Source organism: Mustelus asterias, chromosome 14, assembly GCF_964213995.1.
Source record: "Mustelus asterias chromosome 14, sMusAst1.hap1.1, whole genome shotgun sequence".
Taxonomy (NCBI): domain Eukaryota; kingdom Metazoa; phylum Chordata; class Chondrichthyes; order Carcharhiniformes; family Triakidae; genus Mustelus; species Mustelus asterias.
Genome location: NC_135814.1, coordinates 29,038,315 through 29,063,853, shown reverse-complemented (window position 1 = coordinate 29,063,853; position 25,539 = coordinate 29,038,315). Strand labels below are relative to the sequence as shown.

The 25,539-nt window shown below is 46.6% G+C and overlaps 1 protein-coding gene across 1 annotated transcript in view; it reads right to left on the bottom strand.

Annotated features, from left to right (window-relative positions):
- LOC144503550 (von Willebrand factor D and EGF domain-containing protein) overlaps positions 1-25,539 on the bottom strand; it is a 269,846-nt gene that overhangs the window by 95,754 nt on the left and 148,553 nt on the right. Inside the window, exon 13 of the mRNA XM_078228019.1 lies at positions 3,736-3,872. Within this exon, the coding sequence (XP_078084145.1) occupies positions 3,736-3,872 (137 nt within the window). The remainder of the gene's footprint in view (positions 1-3,735; positions 3,873-25,539) is intronic.

The window sequence follows — 25,539 nt, the reverse complement described above, 5'->3', positions numbered from 1 at the left end:
GAATGGAAATCGGGCAGAAAATCTTCCACTGTTTGGAGTCATACTAACACAAGGGAAGATAGTTGAGATTATTGGAAGCTAATCAGTTCAGTTCCAGGACATCGCTGCATGAATTTCTCAGGGTAATGTCCTCGGAACGACCATCTTGAGCTGCTTCATTAATGACCTCTCCCCAATCATAAGGTCAGAAGTGGGGATGTTCGCTGATGATTGTACAATGCTCAGCGTCATTTGCAACTCCTCAGATACTGAAGCAGTCTGTGTCCAAATGCAGCAAGACCTGGACAATATTCAAATTTGGGCTTATAAATGGCAAGTAACATTTACACACACAATTTATGCTGGGCAATGGCCATTTTCAAGAAGAGAGAACGTAACTATCTACTCTTGACATTCAATGACATCACCATTGCTGGATTCCCCCAATCAACATCCTAAGGGTTATCACTGACCAGACATTAATCTCTTAACTCTCTAAAGCCTGCAGTAATTCAAGAAGAGCATTCACCGCCAACTTCTCAAGGACAATAAGGGATAGGCAACAAATGTGGGCCTTGCCAACAACACCCACATCCCCGAAAGATAAAAAAAAGCTGTTGTGCATTTAATTTTCTCCACTCTTATTCTCTTCCCCTTAACATCAATTGCTCTCCAATCTATCACCCTGGTCTTTGTAATCCTTATATTCATTTCAATTATTATCTTAAAGAATATTATATTATGGTCACTATTTCTGAGATGTTTCCCTACTTTTACATCTCTTGTCTGCTCTACCCTTTCACTCATTTGTAGATCCAGTAATGACCCCTGTCTGTTGGGCTTCTCACACACAACTTTGGAAGAAAGCCATTTGCTTATCCCCTTAACCTACTACTTCCATCCAATTAACTTCAGGGTAGTTGAAACCCCTCATGATTATTATGAAGTCATGTAGACCAGTAGAGACCTGCCCCCGGAATTGGGGCGGGCGTGCCGGTAAAATTCCGGCCATTGTCTGTGCAGAGTCTGCACATTCTCTCTGTGTCTATGTGGGTTTCCTCTGGGTGCTCTGGTTTCCTTCCACATTCCAAAAGACATGCTGGTTAGGTGCATTAGCCATGCTAAATTCTCCCTCAGTGTACCCGAAAAGCGCCGGAGTATGGCGACTAGGGGACTTTCACAGTAACTTCGTTGCAGTGTTAATGTAAGCCTACTTATGACAATAATAAATAAATGAATGAAGGAGCCTCACTCACTACCAGTTCACATCAGGAAAGCACTGCTGTGATAAACTGCAAACTAAAACTAGGGTACAGCGGTGAATGGACGTGGTCTTTGCTGGGTTTTGGTTTCATTCTGCCTGTGTACGAGCTGTGCGGCGAAACCTACTCAGCAACTTCTATGCCCTTGAACAAGAGCCTTGTTATCTATTGTCCCATAAATCCTTGCAGAAAGAAAGTCAATAGTTTATTTTCTTAAATAGAAATTTTGCCTGAAGGCGCTACCCCAATGGAAGTTAATTTTAAAATGTGCTCATCACCCCACAACTGGTCACAAACTCTCCGGTTTATGAGGAAGACAGATGTTTCTGTTATTGCCCAATCGTGTTTACAGCTTTAGTTGTTCTGTGGATAAGAGATTCTAAAGGGACACACGGGACAGGATTTTTTTGGATGGTGGGGTCTCCTGCCCCGCCATATAAAGAGTCAACAAGGAACATATCCCACTGATCACGGAGATGGTGGTATCACTAAGCCAGCAATTCAGGGGCCCAGATTAATGCGCTGAGGTCACAGGTTCAAATGTTACCATGACAGCTGGTGGAATTTAAATTCAATTAATAAAAATCTGGAATTAAAAGCTAGTCTCAGTTATGATGACCACAAAACTACCATTGATTGTTTTTAAGAACCCATCAGGTTCATTAAAGCCCTTTAGGGATGGAAAGTTGTTGTCTTTATCTGGTCAGCACAGCATGTGACTCCAGACCCATAGGGCCCGATTTTACCATTTTGATTCTAAGTGCTGAATCTGGGTGCAATTCAGATCCGACTTGGAAACCTGCTCTCAGACGCCCCCATACGCACTCAGCCTGGAAAAAAATCACGAGTCTGAATCGCGCTGTGGGCGGGGCTTATCGCGTCTGAAACGATCGGAACCTTGAACTGTGCTTGCGCAGTGAGAAAAAAAAATTTGAAAAATGCGTCCCTGTCACATCGCTCCCGGGCTGCAAGAAGCAGCTCGATTGCTGGCCTGTCCCACGACCCCCGCATCGCCGGCTCTCCCACCCCCCCATGGCCCGATCGCTGGCCGCCCGAACATGCCCGGGCCAGCTGCAACCCTCTAGCTCCGCAACCCCGATCTCCCGATCTCACCCACCAACCAGCAGCCTGACCCCCCTCCCCAACAGGCAGACCCGCTCCACCCTCATGGCCAGCCTCTCCCTCCCTCTGTCAATCACCAGACTGCAGAGTGGAAGCGGGACCTCCCCCACCTCAACCAATCGCCCACATGAGACCCCCCATCAGGTCCTGTCCCCCCATCAGGCCCCGGCCCATTAGGCCCCACCCTCTTGGCCCTGCCCGATGCCCAGTGGGTAATGCCAAGGTCCCCCTAGACAGTGCCATTTTTCCCCTTGGGCAGTACCAGAGGGCTCAGGCTGGCACTGCCATGGTGGCAATGCCCATGGGGCATCCCCCGGTGCCCAGCCTTCTGGGGGGCCTCGAATGCCCCCCCTTCATTCCAGCGGGGTTGGGCCACCAGCTCCCTGAAAAAGGGGGGCTATAGTAAGCTCCGCTGGAGTGAAACACTCCTGGCGGAGGGGGCGACACTAGCGGGCCCAGAGACTTCAGTCCTGGGTCCTCCAATACAATTTAAATAGCATTTAAATGAGGATTTGCATACATTATCTAGCTCCGCACTGATTTCTAGCACGGAGCTGATGATGCCAGAAATCTGACTGCCGGAGACACTCCACGGGGAGTGAAGTGGCCTCCGGTCGAGTCTCCCGGCCTTCTGCGCTACAAAAGCAGTGCAGCAGGATGGGAAAATCGCCTCCTGTATTCTTTATAAGTCCCACAGCCATTTTACACGCCATGGGATGGAAACTGGACCCGCCTTCTTAAATCGGGCACATGTCCTGCCACAATCTGATTGATGTGGAGATGCCGGTGTTGAACTGGGGTAAGCACAGTAAGTTGGCCAGCAGCTTTGTAGCCTCAGCAGTGCTAGTGGCAACAGTGGCCGAGACTGGGCCTAGAAACAATCCCTCAACTTTCCCATCTCTCCCACCACGGGAATCGTGGCGGGCGGGACGCGGACCATGCAAAGGTCTGTTGACCTCGGGCGGGATTTTCCGGTTTCGGGGCGAGCGCAACCAGAACATCCCGCCCCCAGAGTTCCTGATCAGGTGGGTGCAGAACTTCTCACAGTAGTTGAGATGAGGCCAGGGGGAGATGGGGTGGGGGTCTTAATGGAGAAGCCAAGGGGGAGGGAGCACTTGATGTGGAAAGGGGGCTCTTGAGAGAGGTGATAACGCTTCTTACCCTAGGCCCAAGCAGGGCGTCCCCTCCCTTGTCCCTGCCAGCTTCAAAATCATCCTTCCCACATCCTTCCCACTGAATAATTGTGAACATGGTGGAGGTTTTGGGGGCGGTCAGTGAGGTGGTCACCAGGGGAATTTATGGCACCCACAACTGCAAACCGGATGGCAGGGAACCGTCAAATTATTCCCATATCGCTGAATATATCCCTTACCTTTATAGCAGTAACTTCACACTGGAGATCAGGAGAGTCCCTGAAACCCAGGCCAAATACTCTGATACTGTTGCACTCGTAGATTCGGATATCACACAGGCCACCATTCTCTAGATCAGTAATCTCAGGAGGCTGATCTGAAAAAGGGAAGAATAATCACAAGCATCTGCATTGCAGGGAACGCTGAGTAGAGATGTGGAAAAAGAAACATTCTGACAGCGCAAACATTTTGCGCATTAGTGCTTCAAATAGCTTAATTTCAATTAATTGAACTGAGCTCCATCCTTCACAACATGACGAGAAGTGCATAACTTATTTTTAATAATCTCAATTTTAAACTTAACTTCTCAAACTGATTACAGCTCAAAACTACACGGTGGCACAGTGGTTCGCACTGCTGCCTCACAGCACCAGGGACCCAGGTTCGATTCCCCGGCTTGGGTCACTGTCTGTGCAGAGTCTGCAGGTTCTCTCCCCGTGTCTGCGTGGATTTCCTCCGGGTGCTCCAATTTCCTCCCACAGTCCAAAAGACATGCTGGTTAGGTGCATTGGCGATGCTAAATTCTCCCTCAGTGTACCCGAACAGGCGCCGGAGTGTGGGGACCAGGGGATTTTCACAGTAACTTCATCGCAGTGTTAATGTAAGCATATTTCTGACAATAATAAATAAACTTTGAAAACTTTAAACATTAAAACATGTGCCATACAGCGGAGAAACAAAGCTGGTGGTTATGGTAATAGACACTCCAATGAGGGCTTGATCCAAATTGTAAACCACGAAATCCAGGACACAAAACCCAAGTGTAACATGTCGCTATGGACATAACGAACGACGGGTGTACTCGCTCTACTAACAGGAAAGCTATCTGTCATGACAATGCTGGAACAATGCTTGCACGCTGACAAAGACAAGTCTGTATAATCTTAACTGGGCAGAAAAGGTCCTGTTAACCAGCCGCAGATCATTAGTCAATCGAACTGCAGCCTTGCCACCATTTCCTGTGTGAATGGTCTTGTTCATCAAATCCATGGGTCACACTGACGGGTAATATTCCAATTCCTGGTGCCATACCAGACTCAAACGTGAATGAAGCACGGAATAACAAACAACGTGAGGAAAATGGATAGCAATGGGTCACCTCAAGTTGTAACACTAATGCACAGCTTCAGGTGATTGCGAGGATCCATTTAAAACACAAGTTTAATGATGGGTGGGGGGCGCCCGTCACTGCTTCGGATGGAGGCTTTGCAGCCATTAACACTCTGTGGAGCAAAAGCACTGAACAGAACATAATCTCATCATGAGGTGGAAAGACTGATGAAAGGTGTGATTTCTCTCCACACCTTTGGGGCAATAAGTATCACAGCAACAATGAAACCACTGTCTGTTTGCATTCTGACATGTTTAACATTGGTAAGTCTGGACTTTTTTCTGCCTTTTGCATCTGAGGTCACTCTCAAAAATGTGCCCTAACTCTCGGTATTTTCAACATTGTTTTCACTGGTTTTACTGACCAGATGAATGCTCTGTCATGTTTTCACTCACGTTGGCAAAGTGTACATCTGTTTGACTTACCATGGGGCAGAAACTCATAGAAGATCATAGATCATAGAATCCTTGCAGTGCAGAAGGAGGCCATTTGGCCCATCGAGTCTGCACCGGCCACAATCCCACCCAGGGCCCTATCCCCATAACACCAAGCATTTACCTTACCTGGTCCCCCTGGCACTAAGGGGCAATTTAGCATGGCCAATCCACCTAACCTACACATCTTTGGCCTGTGGGAGGAAACCAGAGCACCTGGAGGAAACCCACGCAGACACGGGGAGGACGTGCAACCTCCACACAGACAAGCTGGGAATCAAACCAAGGTCCCTGGTGCTGTGAGGCAGCAGTACTAAGCACCGTGCCACCGTGCCACTCCTAATCACTGTGCCACCGTGCTGCCCTCGGACATCTCGGACAGTATCACAGCATGTGCAGTTTGTAGTGGCCGACTGTTATACACCTAGCCCAATGTAAGGTTCCATTGACTTCCACAGAAATGGACGTGGAACAGCAATTATAAAAGCTGGTCACTGTTGGTTGAACTGCTGTCAAGACTAACTCCCAGCCCCAAAACTTATAGTACACATCTTCTGCGTGCTTTAGCAAAAATGACCTGCAAGTGAATGTTAACTTATACAAATATATGTTCATTAAAAGCTACTTGTTCTAATCAATGCGCAATATTCCAGGCTCAGACAGCCTGCTTTGGAAGAAGGCGCCCGCAAGGATGAGATCTTCACTGTCAGGGTAGTGGATGGGCGTGGGCAGCAGTCAGGCCAGCTGACCATGGAAGAAGTTCAGAGGTAGTCATAGAGGCTGCCAGTTGCCAAGGTGGGCTGCTTAAAGGCTCAACTCGGTGCTGTGGGATTTTGCTGCAGTTATAATGAAAACAGAAAGGCACTCTAGCTCTCACTCACCCCATACATGGCCCTCATGCACCACCCCCACCCCCATGGCCCTTCATGCCACCCATGCCAAGATATGCCCCCCCAATTTCTTCTGGTCCCTCATGACCTCCATGCCTAGCTATGCCAATTCAATGCCCATTCACCCAACTATACACTGCAGAGAAGCAATTAACTCCATAGTGAAGTAGGCTGTGTAAAAAAAGCTTTTAAAAAGTCATTCATTCATAAGTTCCCACTTTAAAAAAATCATTTTTACTATAGCCCAATGAAAGTGTCAATCATTTAGGCCCATTAAAGTGTCAATAAAAAAATTGCAAGCACTTGAAATCTCTTCATCTTGTCTAAATAAACATTGTGAAATTGACAGTATGTATCAAAGAACCAGAATTCTCAATTAAGCATTATTTTCCCTGGGGCTCAGATATTCCAATGGAGTCATCACAACTCAGTATAAAACCAGGCCATAAAGTGAGAGCTTGAAATAAATGCTTTCTAAGAATGTAATTCATTATTTGCTCCCACAAAATTTCAGATATCTTTTTGATTTGCATAAGAATTAGAAACCTCCGTTAGTGTTGGGGGATTAATGATTAATCTAGTACCACCAGGAGTTCAGAACAGCACTAGAATCAACTACATAAAGGTCTAGTAAATGGTGTCTGTATTCTACAAAATTGCCTGCAAAATAGAAAGTATTGAATTGCTGTCTCACAGTAATTGTTTGCAGTCCAGAGTCTGTATTATGTTTTCCAAATGGAAGAGAGGTCTTCTGGTGAAAGCATTAATTTGCAGGAATGTCATACAGACAGTATCTGCTCAACTAATATTCTATAAATAATTAATAAACAAGCTGCAAATGGTACACATTATTATGCTGAAGCACGAGGTTCACAGAAAATACACAGTGTACAGTGGTTCCAAATGTATTTAAAAAGTCAAATTAGCAAGTATAGAACAACATAAAAATGTAAGGACAACTTACATAATAAAATGTGACAGTATGTTGTCCAAATATTGTAAAATGTTAAAATACAAATAACCATTCAAACAGGTCACTATTCAAAATTTAGGATTTTGGGCTCAAAATGCAAATACGTTAATTTAGGACGTGATTGGCTTTTTAAAATGTCTGCCTTGAGCTTCTGCTGAATGTGTAGGCACTTTTGCAAATTCAACACAGTCATGGGGCATGATCTTAACTGCTGTTCATGCCAGGCTCCTGCTGCAGCGAGGTCGGAGAATTTGGCAGCCAGCCAAATCTCTATTTGCTGTGGCGGGTTGGGGAAATAAAGTAAAAGTAAAAAGTTTATTTATTAGTCACAAGTGGGCTTACATTAAAACTGCCATGAAGGTACTGTGAAAATCCCCCAGTCACCACACTCCGGAGCCTGTTTGGGCACACTGAAGGAGAATTTAGCCAATGCACCGAACCAGCATGTCTTTTGGACTGTAGGAGGTAACCGGAGCACCCAGATGAAACCCACGTAGACACAGGGAGAACGTGCCCATTCACCCAACTATACACTGTATAGAAGCTCAACTCCACACAGGCAATGACCCAAGCCGGGAATCGAACCCCGGTCCCTGCCGCTATGAGGTAGCAGTGCTAACCACTGTGCAAAACCTGCCGGCGTGAACGGTGGTAGGATTCCGGCAGTGGAGTATTTCTCAATAATTTACACATCAAACATAATTCTACAAAATGTTAAAAATGCCAGTCATTGTGACTAATACTTTGACCAGTGTGACTGTTGACAACTTTTCGGAAACATTACAGAGTAACTCATCTGCCTGTTGTTTACCGCCATGAATGTTTGCAGTTTTTAATGAACATGGTAGACGCCGCTGTTTCTCAAATGACCTTCCTCACGTATAATTATCTCGTCTGATTTTGTAAATTTGCTTTCATGTTTTTTTCTCTCTAATAGCGTGATTAAAGTCACTGCGAAGGCTGCTTTATGTTACAACAAACATATCCCTCGTGAGGCACATTATCCAAATCTCATGGCATGAACAAAATGCTGTCCTATTAAAGACACTGATGAAACTCTCTTTAGTATTTGCATACTTCAACTCACACCTACCTGTCACTAACATACAAGAAATAAACAGATAAACCTGCCCTCAAACATCAACTAGCCTTTTCGTGATAAGGCAGGCAAGTCCCAAATTACTAGAAAGGAGACAAATAATGAATGCATTCTATTGGGATATTCTCCCAGAAGGAGACCTTTGGCCTTTGAAAAGTAAAATGTCAACATTTACAATGTTATTGAATGCTAATTTAAAACAAATTTCATTTATGGGATACAATTCTTTGGAAAACTGAAAGGCAAAACACAAGGAGGGGGTAGATTCTAAAATTTCCAAGTGTCACAATGGTGAGAATAATGGAGTGGTTAGCGCTGGTCTCTCAGACACGCTCCGCATCACAATCCTCCCTCACTCGGTCACTCTTTTAGGGAGTTGGAGGTTTTGCACCAGTAATGGGGGGACAGGGTCTAAAGATGCCGGTGAGCCTGGCTTCTGAGTACTCGGGCGCCATTTCACAAGGGTGCCCCAATCTCAGAGTGGATTGCCCTCCCTCATCCCAAGGACATCGGGACCCCCTCCCCCCTCATCAACACATGCACCCGCACCCCCACCCTGATACGTGCCGCCAGCATTGGGGCCTTCCCGATGGTCCCCCTGCCCAACGCTGACATGCACCCATATCATGACCCCCCGATATGCCACCACATTAGGACCCCCGACAAGCCCCCACCCCTGTCAAGACCTCTGACGTCCCCGTCCCCCCATCAAGATTGCCTTTTTGATCCACCACTGCAGGATACCCTTCTGCATAGCTCCCCTGTCACGGCCCTGACTCAGACCCCACCTTCTCAGCACTGCCCCTGGCACACTGGCGGTGGACAACTGGCCCCACTGGGCTGTTCAGTGGCCACTACCCATGGGCACCACCGATGTGCTAGATGGGCACTGCCCGATGGACATCATCCAGCCCTGTCCCGACCCACCCTGGAGTTTCAGTGGCCTCCGAACCTCCCGGCTTGATGACTGCACCAGGTGGAGACCAGTATTGATTCTCACCATTATCGTGCCGCGCCAGAAGGCTGTCTTTGAGCAACTGAACTAAACACTCTCAGTGGATAATTTTGATACTGCCAGTGTGATGCGCGACAATCAAGCACGAGGTACAAGGCTTCTGCTATTGAAGGCTTTTATTAGCAAACAATGGAACTAACTAACACGAGTACACCAATTCAGACTGGAGGGGTCCCGCCTGAGCAGAGGGTCTTATACCTCTCCCCAGGAGGCGGGGCCCGACCGGGATGTGCCATAACAACATCTACCACAGGTAAACACCCTAACCCAACAACATTATACAACCCCCACAGTGGCAACACCCTAACCCAACAGTAACATAGGAATAACCCCACAGTGGTAACCAACGATGGTTCACCACATTCACCCCTCCTTTAAAAACAAAGGCCGGCGGGGTGCGAAAACAGGTCACATATATACAAAATTCACAAGTCCAGACGGTCTGGAGGACCGCACCGTCGCTGTGATCTCCTCAACACCGGTTGCGACACCGGAGCAGGTGCTTGCGGTGGCGTTCTCTCCAAAACAGCGTCCGGCTGTCCCCTCGAGGACTCCCGGGCCGGTTGACCCTGGTGAGGCGATGGTGCAGGGGATCCTGGAACCTTCTGTGGTGGCGCCGATCTCCGAGTCTCAGGCAAGCTGTACATGGGAGTATAACTGTTATGCACTGGTCCCGGTGCTGACCGCGCCACATCTGGGGAAGAAATAAGTGATAGGGGATTCATGACAGGGGGTATGGGAGCGACAGGAGTTGCTACGTCCCCTGCGGGCACCAGGTCTCGAATCGAGACTGTGTCCTCTCGCCCGTCAGGATATGCCACATAGGCATACTGAGGGTTGGCGTGGAGGAGTTGGACCGGTTCGACCAAGGGGTCGGACTTGCGGGCCCTCACATGTCGCCGCAGAAGGACGGGTCCTGGGTACGTCAACCAGGCTGGTAAGGAGATCCCCGAGGATGACTTCCGAGGGAATGAGAACATCCTCTCGTGGGGAGTAGCATTGGTTGCCGTACACAGGAGGGAGCGAATGGAATGAAGCGCATTTGGAAGGACCTCCTGCCAACGGGAGACTGGAAGGCCCCTGGATTTCAGCGCCAGTAGGACAGCCTTCCAGACTGTAGCATTCTCCCTCTCCACCTGTCCGTTACCCCTAGGGTTGTAGCTTGTGGTTCTACTAGAGGCAATCCCGTATGAGAGCAGGAATTGCCTCAAGTCGTTACTCATGAACGACGAGCCCCTGTCGCTATGTATGTAGCAGGGGTACCCGAACAGGGTAAAAAGATCACTGAATGCCTTAATCACTGTGGCAGTCGACGTGTCCGCACAGGGGACAACAAACGGGAACCGGGAGTATTCATCTATTATATTGAGAAAATAGACATTCCGGTCCGTTGAGGGAAGGGGGCCCTTAAAATCCACACTCAGCCTCTCGAAGGGGCGAGTGGCCTTGACCAATTGTGCCCGGTCCGGTCGATAAAAGTGCGGTTTGCATTCCGCGCAAATCCGACAGCTTCTTGTTACTGACCTGACATCCTCCACCGAGTAGGGCAGGTTGCGGGCTTTTACGAAGTGGTAGAGTCGGGTGACTCCAGGATGGCACAGGTCATTGTGGAGGGCCTTCAAGCGGTCCTCCTGCATGATGGCGCATGTTCCGCGCGAGAGGGCATCCGAGGGCTCATTGAGCTTCCCTGGACGATACATAATATCGTAATTATAGGCGGAGAGCTCAATTCTCCACCGCAAGATCTTATCATTCTTGATCTTGCCCCTCTGCGTGTTACTGAACATAAACGCCACGGATCGTTGATCCGTGATCAGTGTGAACCGCTTCCCCACCAGGTAATGGCGCCAGTGTCTGACGGCCTCCACAATGGCCTGAGCCTCCTTCTCCACCGCTGAGTGCCGAATTTCGGGGCCTTGAAGGGTGCGGGAAAAAAACGCGACGGGCCTGCCTGCCTGGTTCAGTGTGGCGACCAGGGCGAAATCCGATGCATCACTTTCCACCTGAAAAGGGATGGATTCATCCACCGCGTGCATCGTGGCTTTCGCAATGTCGCTTTTCAAAGCCTTGAAGGCCAATTGGGCCTCCGGCGTGAGTGGGAAGGTCGTGGATTTGATGAGCGGACGGGCTTTGTCCGCGTAGTTGGGGACCCACTGCGCATAATACGAAAAGAAGCCGAGGCATCTCCTCAGTGCTTTTGTGCTAGCGGGCAAGGGAAGTTCAGTAAGGGGGCGCATACGGTCTGGATCAGGGCCGATGACCCCGTTTTCCACCACGTATCCAAGGATAGCTAACCTGCGCGTACGGAATACGCACTTCTCCCTGTTATAGGTCAGATTCAGGCGAGATGCAGTGCGCAGAAAGTTTTGGAGATTCGTGTCATGGTCCTGCTGGTCATGGCCGCAGATGGTGACGTTATCCAGGTACGGGAAGGTAGCCCGCAACCCGTTCTGGTCCACCATTCGGTCCATAGCACGCTGGAAGACCGAGACCCCATTGGTGACACCAAATGGAACCCTAAGAAACTGGTATAGACGACCATCCGCCTCAAAAGCCGTGTATTGTCGGTCCTCTGGGCGGATGGGGATTTGATGGTAGGCGGACTTAAGGTCTATGGTAGAGAACACCTGGTACTGCGCAATCTGATTGACCATATCAGATATGCGCGGGAGAGGATAAGCATCCAGCTGCGTATAACGGTTAATGGTCTGACTGTAGTCGATGACCATCCGAGGTTTGTTCCCGCTTTTAACCACCACGACCTGCGCTCTCCACGGACTAGCACTGGCCTGTATGATCCCTTCTTTGAGGAGCCGCTGAACCTCAGATCTGATAAAGATCCGGTCTTCAGCGCTGTAACGCCTACTCTTAGTAGCGATGGGCTTGCAGCCTGGTACCAGATTCTTAAATAAAGAAGGTGTGGTGATCTTTAGTGTGGAGAGATTGCATGCGGGGCACTTTGGGCAATTTGGAGGCTGCGGCTGATTCCCTACTGCCAGTGAAGGGAGTGGCCCACCGTACTGTAGGATCACACTCTTCATGTGGACCATAAAGTTTAGTCCGAGGAGAATTGGCGCACAAAGGTGCGGTAACACAAGGAGCCTGTATCGCTCGTACATTGTGCCCTGCACCTCTAGGGTTACCATACAACGTCCTTGGATTGGTACAGACCGGGACCGTGATGCCATGGAAATTGTCTGTTTGGCAGGTAGAACCCGGAGTCCACACCTTTTTGCAGTGTCAGGGTGAATAAAACTCTCGGTGCTCCCACTGTCAAACAGACAATACACAGTACGACCATTTACCTTGATGTTCATCATGGAACTGTCAAGCCTGTGATGCTTTGTCTGGTCCAGAGAGATCGACGCCACCATTGGCCCCTGGGCGTCACTGCATGCAGCCGAGGTTGATACTGATGACCCCTGCTGGTCGCTCCTAGTCGTCGTCGACCATGATGGCCGCCCCCATGAATCGCACGTGGGTGAGGGCGCCAAGCGTAGCGACTCCTGGTGGTCTTCCTCCTCCTCCGTCAGCCACAATGGCGTCGTCCTGGGTTCGCATGTGGTCGGACCTCGTGGGTACTGCGACGCCGAAGGAGATTGTCTCCGCTCTGGAGGGTCACAGGCTGCACTGCCGTTCTTGGGCTTCGACCTGCAAACTTTAGCATAGTGCCCCTTTTTACCACACTGGCTGCAGATCGCCGTTTTTGCAGGACACTGTTGCCGTGGATGCTTGGCTCCGCCGCAAAAATAGCATCGCTGGCCGCCTGGAGCTGCCGCCGTCGTCGGATCGATATGGGAGCGCGAGCCCGTGGGGCGAGGAGGGATTTGTGCTTGCTCCTGCCACGTTGTCTCCACGTGGTCTTCGGGGTACAGAGCCAAGCTTTTCGACGCTGCCTCCAACATCTCAGCCATCTCCATCGCTTGGGTCAAGTTGAGGTTCCCTTTCTCTAATAGCTTAAGCCGGATGTACGAGGACCCTACCCCTGCTACGAACGCATCTCGGGCGAGGTCGTACATATATTGCTCTGCCGACACATCCTTGCAGTCGCAGCCCCTGGCAAGCTGCAAGAGCTCATTGGCGTAGTCCTCCATGGTTTCGCCCGACTGCCGACATCGTGTAGCGAGGAGGTAACGAGCGTGGATCTCGTTGGGTGGTCTCGTGTATCGTTTCTTCAAGAGCTCGATGGCCCTCGGGTAAGTGGTGGCCGCACGAATCGCAAGATAGACCGTGTCGCTTACCCTCGCGTGGAGGACCTGGAGTTTGTCGTCGTCCGTAGTAACAGCTGCAGAGGCTGCCAGGTAGTCCTCGAAACACTTCCACCAGTGGTCGAAGGTGTTCGCGGCACCGACCGCACGTGGGTCCAGCGTCAGACGCTCTGGTTTTAGTATTTGTTCCATACTCCCTTTACTGTCGAGAGTTTTATGTTTGCTAATAAAATTGATGCGCAACAATCAAGCACGAGGTACAAGGCTTCTGCTATTGAAGGCTTTTATTAGCAAACAATGGAACTAACTAGCGAACAATGGAACTAACTAACACGAGTACACCAATTCAGACTGGAGGGGTCCCGCCTGAGCAGAGGGTCTTATACCTCTCCCCAGGAGGCGGGGCCCGACCGGGATGTGCCATAACAACATCTACCACAGGTAAACACCCTAACCCAACAACATTATACAACCCCCACAGTGGCAACACCCTAACCCAACAGTAACATAGGAATAACCCCACAGTGGTAACCAACGATGGTTCACCACACAGTGCACACGCAATTTTGTGCCCTGGGATTTGAATGGTCTACAGACTCACAAACTGTTTGGTGCCAGGTGCGAAATGGAGTTTTAGAATGCTCTTCTCCAGGACTGGTGCAATCTACTAATGGTACAGCGGGGTCAGAGAATCCCCTCAATCATGATATCCTAGGGGGCGAAGAATGCACCAAATGAAATCCAGAAAATCCACAATACTGAAGTGCTCAATTCATCATGATAAAGCGAAACTAAGATCATCAATAAATTGTTGAATTAATCAATTGTTTGATTAATCAATTAATCCTTCATTTTGTTGACATTGAGGGAGAGATTATTATCGCTGTACCAGTTCACCAGATTCTCTGTCTCATTCCTGTGCTCTGTCTCGTCATTGACATCCGACCTACTACGGTGGTGTCATCAACAAACTTGAAAATCGAGTTGGTTGGGAATTTGGTCACACAGTCATAGGTGTATAAGGAGTTCAGTAGGGGGCTGAGAACACAGCCTTGTGGGGCACCGGTGTTGAGGATGATCGTGGAGAAAGTGTTGTTGCCTATCCTTACTGATTGCGGTCTGTGGGTTAGGAAGATCAGGATCCAGTCTCAGAGCGAGGAGCCGAGCTCCAGGCCACGGAGTTTGGAACGAGAGCAGAGTGGAGACAACTGGCAGGTATTCAGATAGTGATGAGGTCAGGGTCAGAGGCAGCCGGGCTTGCAATCATGCGTTGCAGCCTATTGGGCTTGTTCGCATCACCTACCAGACACTGAGACATTTTTAAAGAACCTGAATGGGGTCAGAATGGCAGCCCATCTGCAAGTGGGATTTACAATCACGCCGACTTTGCACATTAGGTTGAAACATGACTAGTGCATCAAAGCGATCTCATGACAGGAATGGGGGGAAGTGCCATGAATAATCCTGGGAGGTACCCCACAGCTTCATCTGTCATGATCGCCAGGCCACAGCTGTGGGAGCTGGTCATCCGGTAGAGGAGTTCCTCCCCCCGCCCCACCCCCCCAAACTTAAATGGTAAAAAATTTCAGCCTGCTGCTGTGCAGAGGGACCTGGGTGTCCTTGTGCATGAATTCATAAAGTTGGTTTGCAGGTGCAGCAAGTAATTGAGAAGACAAATGGAATTTTGTCCTTCATTGCTTGAGGGATGGAGTTTAAAAACAGGGAAGCTATGTTGCAGCTGTATAAGGTACTGGTGAGGCCACATCTGGAGTACTTTTTTCTCCCTGCATGATTTTGTAAAGGTAATTTTTCGTTACTTCATGTTAATGTACTTATTAATTCAATTAGCTAATGTCTGTCCCTTGCTAGAATTGGGTTCATGTGGACGTTAAGGGAAGATTGAATTAGGGCTCTGACTCGAAACGTTGGCACTATTCTCTCTCACAGATGCTGTCAGACCTGCTAAGATTTCCCAGCATTTTCTGGTTTTGTTTCAGATTCCAGCATCTGCAGCATTTTGCTTTTATATCATGGAATGAGGTTTAGCTGTGCTGATCCTCCTTTGAAAGAAGAGTCGACCGAATGTACTGTCTAGACTCAGATGAAGAATGGCTAGAAGGATGAGGAATTGGAGGATAAGCAGTTCCTATCAAATGATCCCCAATAAGGATTTAAAACTTTCATGGTGAAGGAAGAAAACTGGCAGAAAAAGGGGCAAAAAAAACACTGGAGTTTTGTTTTGGAACAGGAACTTTTGATTCTGATTCAATCATAATTCTGAACAGAACTCTCTGTTCCACGTCAATTCGTAATGTGGAGATGCCGGCATTGGACTGGGGTAAACACACTAAGAAGTCTCACAACACCAGGTTAAAGTCCAACAGGTTTATTTGGTAGCAAAAGCGACTAGCTTTCGGAGCGCTGCTCCTTCATCAGGTGAGTGGGATTTCAGTTCACAAACAGGGCATATAAAGACACAAACTCAATTTACAAAATAATGGTTGGAATGCGAGTCTTTACAGGTAATCAAGTCTTAAAGGTACAGACAATGTGAGTGGAGAGAGGGTTAAGCACAGGTTAAAGAGATGTGTATTGTCTCCAGCCAGGACATTTAGTGAGATTTTGCAAGCCCAGGCAAGTCGTGGGGGTTACAGATAGTGTGGCATGAACCCAAGATCCTGGTTGAGGCCGTCCTCATGTGTGCAGAACTTGGCTATCAGTCTCTGCTCAGCGACTCTGCGCTGTCGTACAGATGGTGTGACATGTCAATTCAACAGAGGGTGCGTGTTGGCAAGAATTAGGTCATCTTCTCAAAGCATTCACCTGCATGGGAGGCACGGTGGTGCAGTGGTTCGCACTGCTGCTTCACGGTGCCAAGGACTTGGGCTCAATTCCAGCTTTGGGCACTGTCTGTGTGGAGTTTATACATTCTCCCCGTGTCTGTGTGGGTTTCCTCAATTAGGTGCATTGGCCGTGCTAAATTGCCCCTTAGTATCCCAAGATGTATAGATTTGATTAGCCATGGTAAATATATGTGGTTATGGGGTTGGGTTAGGGTAGGGGAGTCGTCATTTGGTCAAGGACTCAGTGTGTAGTTGGGCCAGATTTAGTCATGTCTGATGGTCAGTGAAGGGTAGTCGGGTCTGGAAGGGAGGTAGTAGGGTCTAGTTGAGTGGATAGTCTGGCGGTAGTCGGCTTGGATGGGTAGTTAGAGGGAGGTAGTTAGATCTGGTCATCGGGATAGTCGTATGGTCAAGTGGGATAGATGACGGTGGGTGTTGGGATCAGGAATGGAGTGAAGAGCAACATGGTGACACAGTGGTTTGCACTGCTGCCTCACAGCGCCAGGGACCCGGGTTCAATTCCGGCCTCGGGTCACTGTCTGTGTGGAGTGAGCATGTTCTCCCGTGCCTGTGTGGGTTTTATCAGGGTGATCCGGTTTCCTCCCTCAGACCAAAAATGTGTAGGTTAGATAGATGGGCCATGTTAAATTGCTCCTTAGTTTCCAAAAATGTGTAAGATAGGGGGTTTAGCGGGGTGAATGCATGGGGTTACAGGGATAGTGCAGATGGGAGGGTCTGGGTGGGATGCTCTTTTGGAGACTTGGCACAGACTCGATGGGCCGGATGGCCTCTTTCTGCATTGTAGGGATTCTATGATTTTATTCTATGGTTCTTATCCAGGTGTTAGACCAGGATCTATCTAACATCTCCTGGGAAGCTCTCCAGGAAAGTCACATGGATCTAACCCAGACTCTTGCTCAGAGTCAGAGATGTTCACACATGCTACTGAGGAGCAGGGAAACTGCCCATCGGAAGATTAAACTTCCCAGGAAATTTCCATGTAGGACAGGGTTTTTGCAGGGTCCTGATGTGCATCTTCAATCATACCTCTGGTTTCGGCTGGAAGATTTGGGCCAAATTGTCCATTTGGACAGACAACCAGTAATGACATATTTTGTCCATTTAGCCTTGACTACTCCCCACAGAGTGAATTTTAGAGATCAAGTGAGTGAAATGTTATAGATCTGCTGTTCATGGTGCAGTGCACCATATGAGATTATGAATTGAAAGCATTGTCCAAGCAATGTAATACACAACATGAAGTATATTGATTCAAATTTAATATCCCTGACATGTTAGTACCAACACCTAACTAGTCCGACTGACAACACCAATCATGTAAAATATCACTTTCCATTTTCAGAATATATGTTGGAAAGAGTTGTTGAGAAAAGCACTGGTAGATATAGATTAATACTCCTACAATTGGAAATTAATTGTCCCATCCCCAATTTATGACCGGCATTACTTTTCCTCCAGGGTGAAAGTGGTGATGTTTTATGCTTTTTTTTCACTAATGTTGCGGAACAAAGCCATCCAGTCCTTTATCACATCATTATTGCATTCAAAAGTGGGCAACTAATCTCAGTTTACTTCTGATGTTCAGAGGCTGCTTCTTGTTTCATGTGCATTTTATGGGACATATTTTACAATGAATCAATCATTGGTCACATTTCACCTGTTAATGGCACCACGCTTTCGAATTTAATCCACCCCTGCAAAAAATATTTTTTTCTAAGTGCTTTCTGCTGAATTGAATTGCTGAATAAATAATAACAATAAGGAGAATGATAATCAAGCATGGCAGGAGTGTGTAAGCAGATTAAGGCCAGAGTTTGAAAAAAAATAGTTAAAAGACAGAATGAAAAGCTCTGTATCTAAATGCCCACAGCATTTGTAACAAAACAGATGAATTGTCAGCTGAGATAGAAATAAATAGCGACGTGGCTATAAGGTGACCAAGGTTGAGACTTGAATATTCAAGGGTACTTGACATTCAGTAAGGACAAGAAATGAGGAAAAGGTGGAGTTAAGTAAGGATGGCATTATGTGCAATAGTGATAGATGACCCTAGTTCCAAAGATCAAAATGTAGAATCAGTCTGGGTAGAGATAAAAAATAGCAAACAAAGGTAAGAAGTCACGTTTAGGAGTAATTTATAAGTTCTCTAAAGATAACTACACTGTAGAACAGGGTGTACAGGAAGATGTAATTAGGGTTTGTGAGAAAAGTATGGCGATACTCATGGGTGATTTCGACCTAAACATCAGATTGGCAACGGTCGCCAGGAAAATTAGTTCAGTGATTTTGGGACAACCTCTTGAGGAGCAGGGTTTTCTGGAGCCAACCAGAGAGCAGCCTATTCCAGACCTAGTAGTGTGAAACGAGGCAGGATAAATTAATGGCCGCATAGTAAAGGAGCCTCCTGGTGGCAGTGATCACAGCATGATTGGATTTTGTATGCAGGTTGAGGGTGAGAAGAGTGAGCTGAAAATTAGTGCTTGAAACTTAATTTTAAAAACAATAAAACAAAATGATTCACCTTCCAATGGATGAATGTTCAGCAAAACATAAAACGGTTTGCAGTCTATGTTGATGTTGCCTTATGTGGCATTAGGCCAAGACTCAATTTAGCACAGCGGGGGAAGAGGAGGGAGGTTGTTTGTACTGGCACAAAAAATATTGAAACGAGAAGCAAACTCAGCATCTTACTGACATGCCCACATGTCTGTCCTTGGCCTGCTGCAATGCTCCAATGAAGCCCAATGTGCATTGCAGGAGCAGCACCTCATCTTCTGATTGGGTTCAACAACTTTAGACTGTGACCATTCTCCTCCAGCTTGATCTTTTTAAAATCCCAAACATATTTTCTCCCAATGCAAGAACCCCCACCCTCCACCCCCCAACCCCCACTGGGCCATCTGTCACTTGTTACGCTTTGCTTTCACTGAGTACTGACCTTTATTCTCTCATTAACACATTCTGATATCTTAACTTAATGCAACTATTTCTCCTGCCATTAACGCTTCCTCTGTTTTGTGACATACACTCCTGTGTTATAATCTATCCCAGCTCTCACCTATCGCTGACCTTCCATCCTGTTCTAGTTGCTCCAACCCCTCTTACGCAGTATATAATCCAACACATTTCTCCCTCTCGTTAGCTCTGAAGATGTCATGTGGATTCCAAACGTTAACTCTATTCTCTCTCCACACAGATGCTGCCAGACCTGCTGAGTCTTTCCAACATTTTCTGTTTTTGTTCCACAAATCAGCTGCAGAGAAGAATCTAGAAAATATTCAAGTGTCGTAACTACAGAACTAGTGAAGAACAAGAAACCTTCTCTCTCCCAAAACCTGCTTAATCTACTGAGTCTACCTGAAAAGGCAAACGCTGACTACCTCAACTACAGAAGCCATCACAGCTGCTAAATGCAATTCCTTCAACTTCAACCCTTAACTCCAGACAACCAACATATCAACTGCAAGCCAGAGGCCTGCATTGTAATCATAAAGAACTGAACTGAATTTTATCTTTATAAATAGTTTTTATATTTATCTGCATTTATCCTCTGTGTGTAATCACTTTATTACTTTCACTTGAGCAACTTACAGTAGTTCTGCAATAAATGAACCTTTATCTTTTTGAAGACTAAAGTTTTGCTGCTAGCTATGTTTCAGTTGAATCACTCACAAATTCCAAAAGGGGTTACACAAATTCTCAGCTCACGGATCACTTTGAGGAATGCCTCTTAAGTGGCTGTGACACTCTCAATGCCAGGTACGCAGCACTTGGCAAGAAGCTCGGTGCTGGGGATTTTGGCCTGCCAACTGATGCTGCAGACTGATTTCAAACAGTGAAGAAAGAATATTTTTAGTTGCTTTGTATGATGCCAATAGGTTGTTGCAGTCTCGCACCCATCAAGAGGTTATGCAAGAACCACTGCGTGGATCTTAGTTCTAAGACAAACTTCATGGTCATTCTGAAGCCTCCTTTCCAAACACTGAACTTGCTTTTCCAAGATGATGATTGATTGTGTCATCCAGCGTCTTGGGAAAACCTCTCTGCTGAACAGAGGGGTGTGTTGTTGACAGTGACCAAGGATCTTGGTGTCTGTTATGAGGAGTAGGTTGACCCAAGATTTCTGTCTTCTTCAGACCTACTGTTAGGACAAGAAATCCTGAGGCTCGGGCAAAGCAATTAACACCAGCTGACTCTTCTCGAGAGATGTGCTATGAGAGCGCAGTCATCTGCGAACAGTGATTCACTCAGTAGCTGCTCAGTAACCTTTGCACAATTCTTGAGCCTTTGCAAGTTGTAGAGTTTGCTGTCAGTCCTGAATTGAATGTGTAGTCCTGTACCAAAATTTCATGAGTGTATACAGGAAAGTAGCCAAGGAGTATACGACAAACCGAGCAGGAGCCAATACACAGCCTTGCTTGGTACCATTGGAGAAAGGCATCTGGTGACACTTTGCATCACGCTGGTTTTCATGAAACAAGCAAATGTTATTGATCAACTTTTAAAGGCAGCTATATTTATAAAGAACCTTCCAAAGCTCTTCCCAGTTAATTGTGTCAAAAGCCTCAATGAGTGCAACTCCAACAATCCTCAAGAATATCGACACCATCCAGGACAAAGAAGCCTACTTGATCGGCATCCTTTTCACAAACATTTGCTCTGTTCACCACCCATGCACAATAGTGTGTACCATCTACAAGATGCACTGTGGAAACTCAACAAGGCTCCTTAGACTGTGCCTTCCAAACCCATGACTGTTAGCCTCTAGGACAAGGTCAGAAAACACATGGGAACGCCACCATTTGGAGGTTTCCCTCCAAGTCACTCAATCCTGACTTGGAAATATATTGCCATTCCTTCAGTGTCGCTGGGTCAAAATCCTGGAATTCCCTCCTTAATAGCACTATGGGTGTACTTACAACACAGGGACTGCAGCGATTCATGAAGCTCACCATCACCTTCTCAAGGGGAATTAGGGATATGCAATAATGGTTGGCCCAGCCAAAGATGCCCACATTCCATAAATTATTTTAAGAAAAGGTCTTGGTCAGGTCAACATCATACAGAGGTCCTTTTCTGTTTGTGGGACTTACTTTGAATTTGACCTACTGCAATGATCATGTTGACTGTTCCCTGTCCTGCACGGAAACCTCGCTATGTCAATGGAATGAGTGATAATCCAATTAAGAATAACCCTTGCAAGAATTTGTCCAGCTTTGAAAGAAGTGATATTCCATAATGATTGTCACAGATGGACTATTTGTAAAGATGTGATATGGAGGCATGCTTGTAATCTTAAGGCTTGGTGCCCTGGTTTTAAATTAGGTAGAAAAGACTGGTGAGTTTCCTAGCTATGCGAGTCCCTCCAGACTTGAATACTTCAGGTGGGATGCCATCGGCTTCTGGTGACTTGCCCATGAGAAGCTGCTTTATGGCCTCTGTGACTTCCATTTGAGAAGAATTGAGAGGAAGCACTTTGAGTGTGGTGCTGTGGAAGTGACTCAATAGTATCATTGACACTGTTGATTCAGGAGACTGCTGAAATGCTCTGTTCAACAAGAGAGAATATAATGCCCATTGTTAGGAGTTTTTGCCATCTGCTGGGAGGATGGGTGCCACATCGTTAGTTTTGGAGCCATAGACTGATCACAAACTTTCAAGTCGAACCTTCACGTCCTTTTTTATCAGCAACTGCTTTAAACTCATCAGCCTTGTTTTCCCACCATTAGTTCTTCATCTCTCTTAGTTTTTCCTGCAGCATGTGTTTTGCATAATGGGATCTGATGTTCCGTGCTCATGATTTCTTGTTAGATGTAGAAGATCTGTGAGCATTGTGTGCTTCACCTAGAAGCTTGCCTATGCCTTGGTCAATGTTGTCAAGAAAGAAGTCTCACAACACCAGGTTAAAGTCCAACAGGTTTATTTGGTAGCACAAGCTTTCGGAGTCTCACTCCTTCTTCAGGTGAGTGAGGAGTTGTGTTCAAAAACAAGGCATATATAGACACAAACTCAATTTACAAGATAATGGTTGGAATGCGAGTCTTTACAGGTAATCAAGTCTTAAACGTACAGACAACGTGAGTGGACAGAGGGTTAAGCACAGGTTAAAGAGGTGTGTATTGTCTCCAGCCAGGACAGTTAGTGAGATTTTGCAAGCCCAGGCAAGCCGTGGGGGTTACAGATAGTGTGACATGAACTCAAGATCCCGGTTGAGGCCGTCCTCATATGTGCGGAACTTGGCTATCAGTTTCTGCCAAGTTCCGCACACGAGGACGGCCTCAACCGGGATCTTGGGTTCATGTCACACTATCTGTAATCCCCATGACTTGCCTGGGCTTGCAAAATCTCACTAACTGTCCTGGCTGGAGACAATACACACCTCTTTAGCCTGTGCTTAACTCTCTCTTCACTCACATTGTCTGTACCTTTAAGACTTGATTACCTGTAAAGACTTGCATTCCAACCATTACCTTGTAAATTGAGTTTGTGTCTATGTATACCCTGTTTGTGAACACAACTCCTCACTCACCTGAAGAAGGAGTGAGACTCCGAAAGTTTGTGCTACCAAATAAACCTGTTGGATTTTAACCTGGTGTTGTGAGATTTCTTACTGTGCTTACCCCAGTTCAACGCCGGCATCTCCACATCATTGTTGTCAAGCCAGTTTTGGTGAATCAGTTTAATGAATCCTAGGATGTCAGATCCTGTGCTGTGAGTAATATATTTATCTCTTTCCAAGAATTTTTGATGGTCTTCAATTCTCCACGATATCAGCAATTCCTGTGGCTAGTTTGTATTCTGGTCCTTGTCTCTTGACCATGTCTTTAAGAACAGTTACATCGAGCTTCCTTTGGGACTTGACTCTGTGCTGAAACATCTTGGATTTTATCTTCAAAGTCACAATACCCCTGACAAGCTGATGTTCAGGTCAACACATTGCACATCTAAGGGCACGGGTAGTGTGCACATTCTTGAAGACTCTCTGCCGTACAATAACGTCATCCAACATGTGCACTGCTTGGATCTGAGGTGCATCCATGTTGTTTTCAGTTTGTCTACTTGCTGGAGGACTGTGCTTGTAATGGTTAGATCAAACTCATGGCATTAGGAGAGAAGGAGCTGGTTACTAGAGTTTGCTCCTCTTATACCGTGGTGTCCTAGTACTTATCTCCATGTTTGACAGTCTGGGTCCACTCTAGCATTGAACTCACCAAGGATAATGAGTTTGTCCTGGTGAGACACACCTCTAATTATCTTGCTGAGGTCGTCAGAACATGCTTCTTTGACCTTATCTGTGTGTCATTGTCAGAGCATAGGCACTAATGAGTGTTGCATGCTGCTTACTGGTGAGACTTAAATGAAGAACCATGAGTCAATCACTGATCCCTGTGGCTGGTATCAAACTTGAAACTTAAATAGCGGCAATTACAAGAGTATGAAGACAGAGCTGGCTTAAGTTAACAAGGAAATTAGGTTAATTGGTAAGACAGTAGAGATGCAATAGCAGACATATAAGGAGATATGTCATAACACTCTGCAAAGATATACTCCAGTAAGAAATAAAGACACTAGGGAAGTATGTACCAACCGTGGCTAGCTAAGAAAGTTGAAGATGCTATCAAATTGGAAGAAAGAGCACACAGTTCTGTGAAGATGAGTGGTAAATCAATAGATTGGACAAATGGGGGTGACGGTAGCATCGTGGCAATGTCACCTAGAGGCTCAGGCTACTGCTTTGATGTCATGGGTTCAATCCTGCCAAGTCAGCTGGTGGAATTTAAATTCAATTAATAAATCTGAAATATAAAACAATGATGGTAACCATGCCACCTATCATTGATTGTTGTAAGACCCATCTGGTTCACTAATGGCCTTCAGGGAAGGAAATCCGTTGTCCTTAACTGGCCTCGCCTACAGGTGACTCCATATCCACAACGATGCGGTTGACTCTTAACTGCCTCTTAAAATGGCCCAGCAAGCCACTCAGTTCAAAGATAACAAATGCTGTCCATATTAGTGATGGCCACATCCTATGATAGAATAATAAAGAAGAAAGAAGTAATTTATAAACCAACGAGGAATGGCTCAAAAAAAACGAAGAGAATTAAAAATATGAAAGAAAACTCATCAGAAATATAGGGCAAAATTTTCCAGCTGTTCACTCCAGTGGGATTTTCTGGTCATAGAATGATAGAATCCCTATAGTGCAGAAGGAGGCCATTTGGCCCATCCAGCCTGCACCAGCAACAATCCCACCCAGGCCCTATCTCCATAACACCACATTTGTTTTTCTCTGCTAATCCCCCTGACATTAAGGGGTAATTTAGCATGGCCAATCAACTTAACATGTACATCTTTAGACTGTGGGAGCAAATCACAGTATCCGGAAGAAACCCACACAGACACAGAGAGAACGTGCAAACTTCATACAGTCACCTGAGGCTGGAATGAAACCCAGGTCCGTGGAGCTGTGAAGCAGCAGTGCTAACCACTGGGCCAGCATACCCCTGCAGTGAACGGAGATTTGGCTGAGCGCCAAATTCTCCATTCTCGCTTGCTGTGGCAGCGGGGCATCAACGGCTGGAAAATTCCAGCCATCAAATCAGATAGTAAGCGTTTCCACAAATATTTAACAAGGAAAAGGGTATCTTCTAGTGGGCCCTCTAAAGACTGAGCCTGGGGAATTAATAAAAGGAAATGAGGAAATGGCAGAGTGTTAAGTGGTTAGTGTGTGTCTGTCTTCACTGTGGAAAACACAAATAATCTGCCTGAAATACTTGTAAATCAAGAGGTGAGCGGGAGTTTAAAAGACTGAGAGATGATCTTACTGAAAGTACATATAGAATTCTGAGGGGAATTGACAGGGTGGATGTGAGGAGAATGTTTCCTGTTATGAGACTAGAACTAGGGGCACTGATAAAAATTGAAGCATCTCCCACAACATATAAGTGAGAAGAAAATTTTTCTCTCAGAGGGCTGTTAGTTAATGGAATTCTCTTCCCCAGTTAGTGGTGGTTGGCTCATTGAATATTTTTAAGGTTGAGATAGATGGGTTCTTGACTGATAAGGGAGTCAAAGGATATAAGGGGTAGAGAGGAAAGCAGAGTTGAGGCCACAATGAGAATCATAGAATCCTACAGTGCAAAAGGTGGCCATTCCGCCCATCGAGT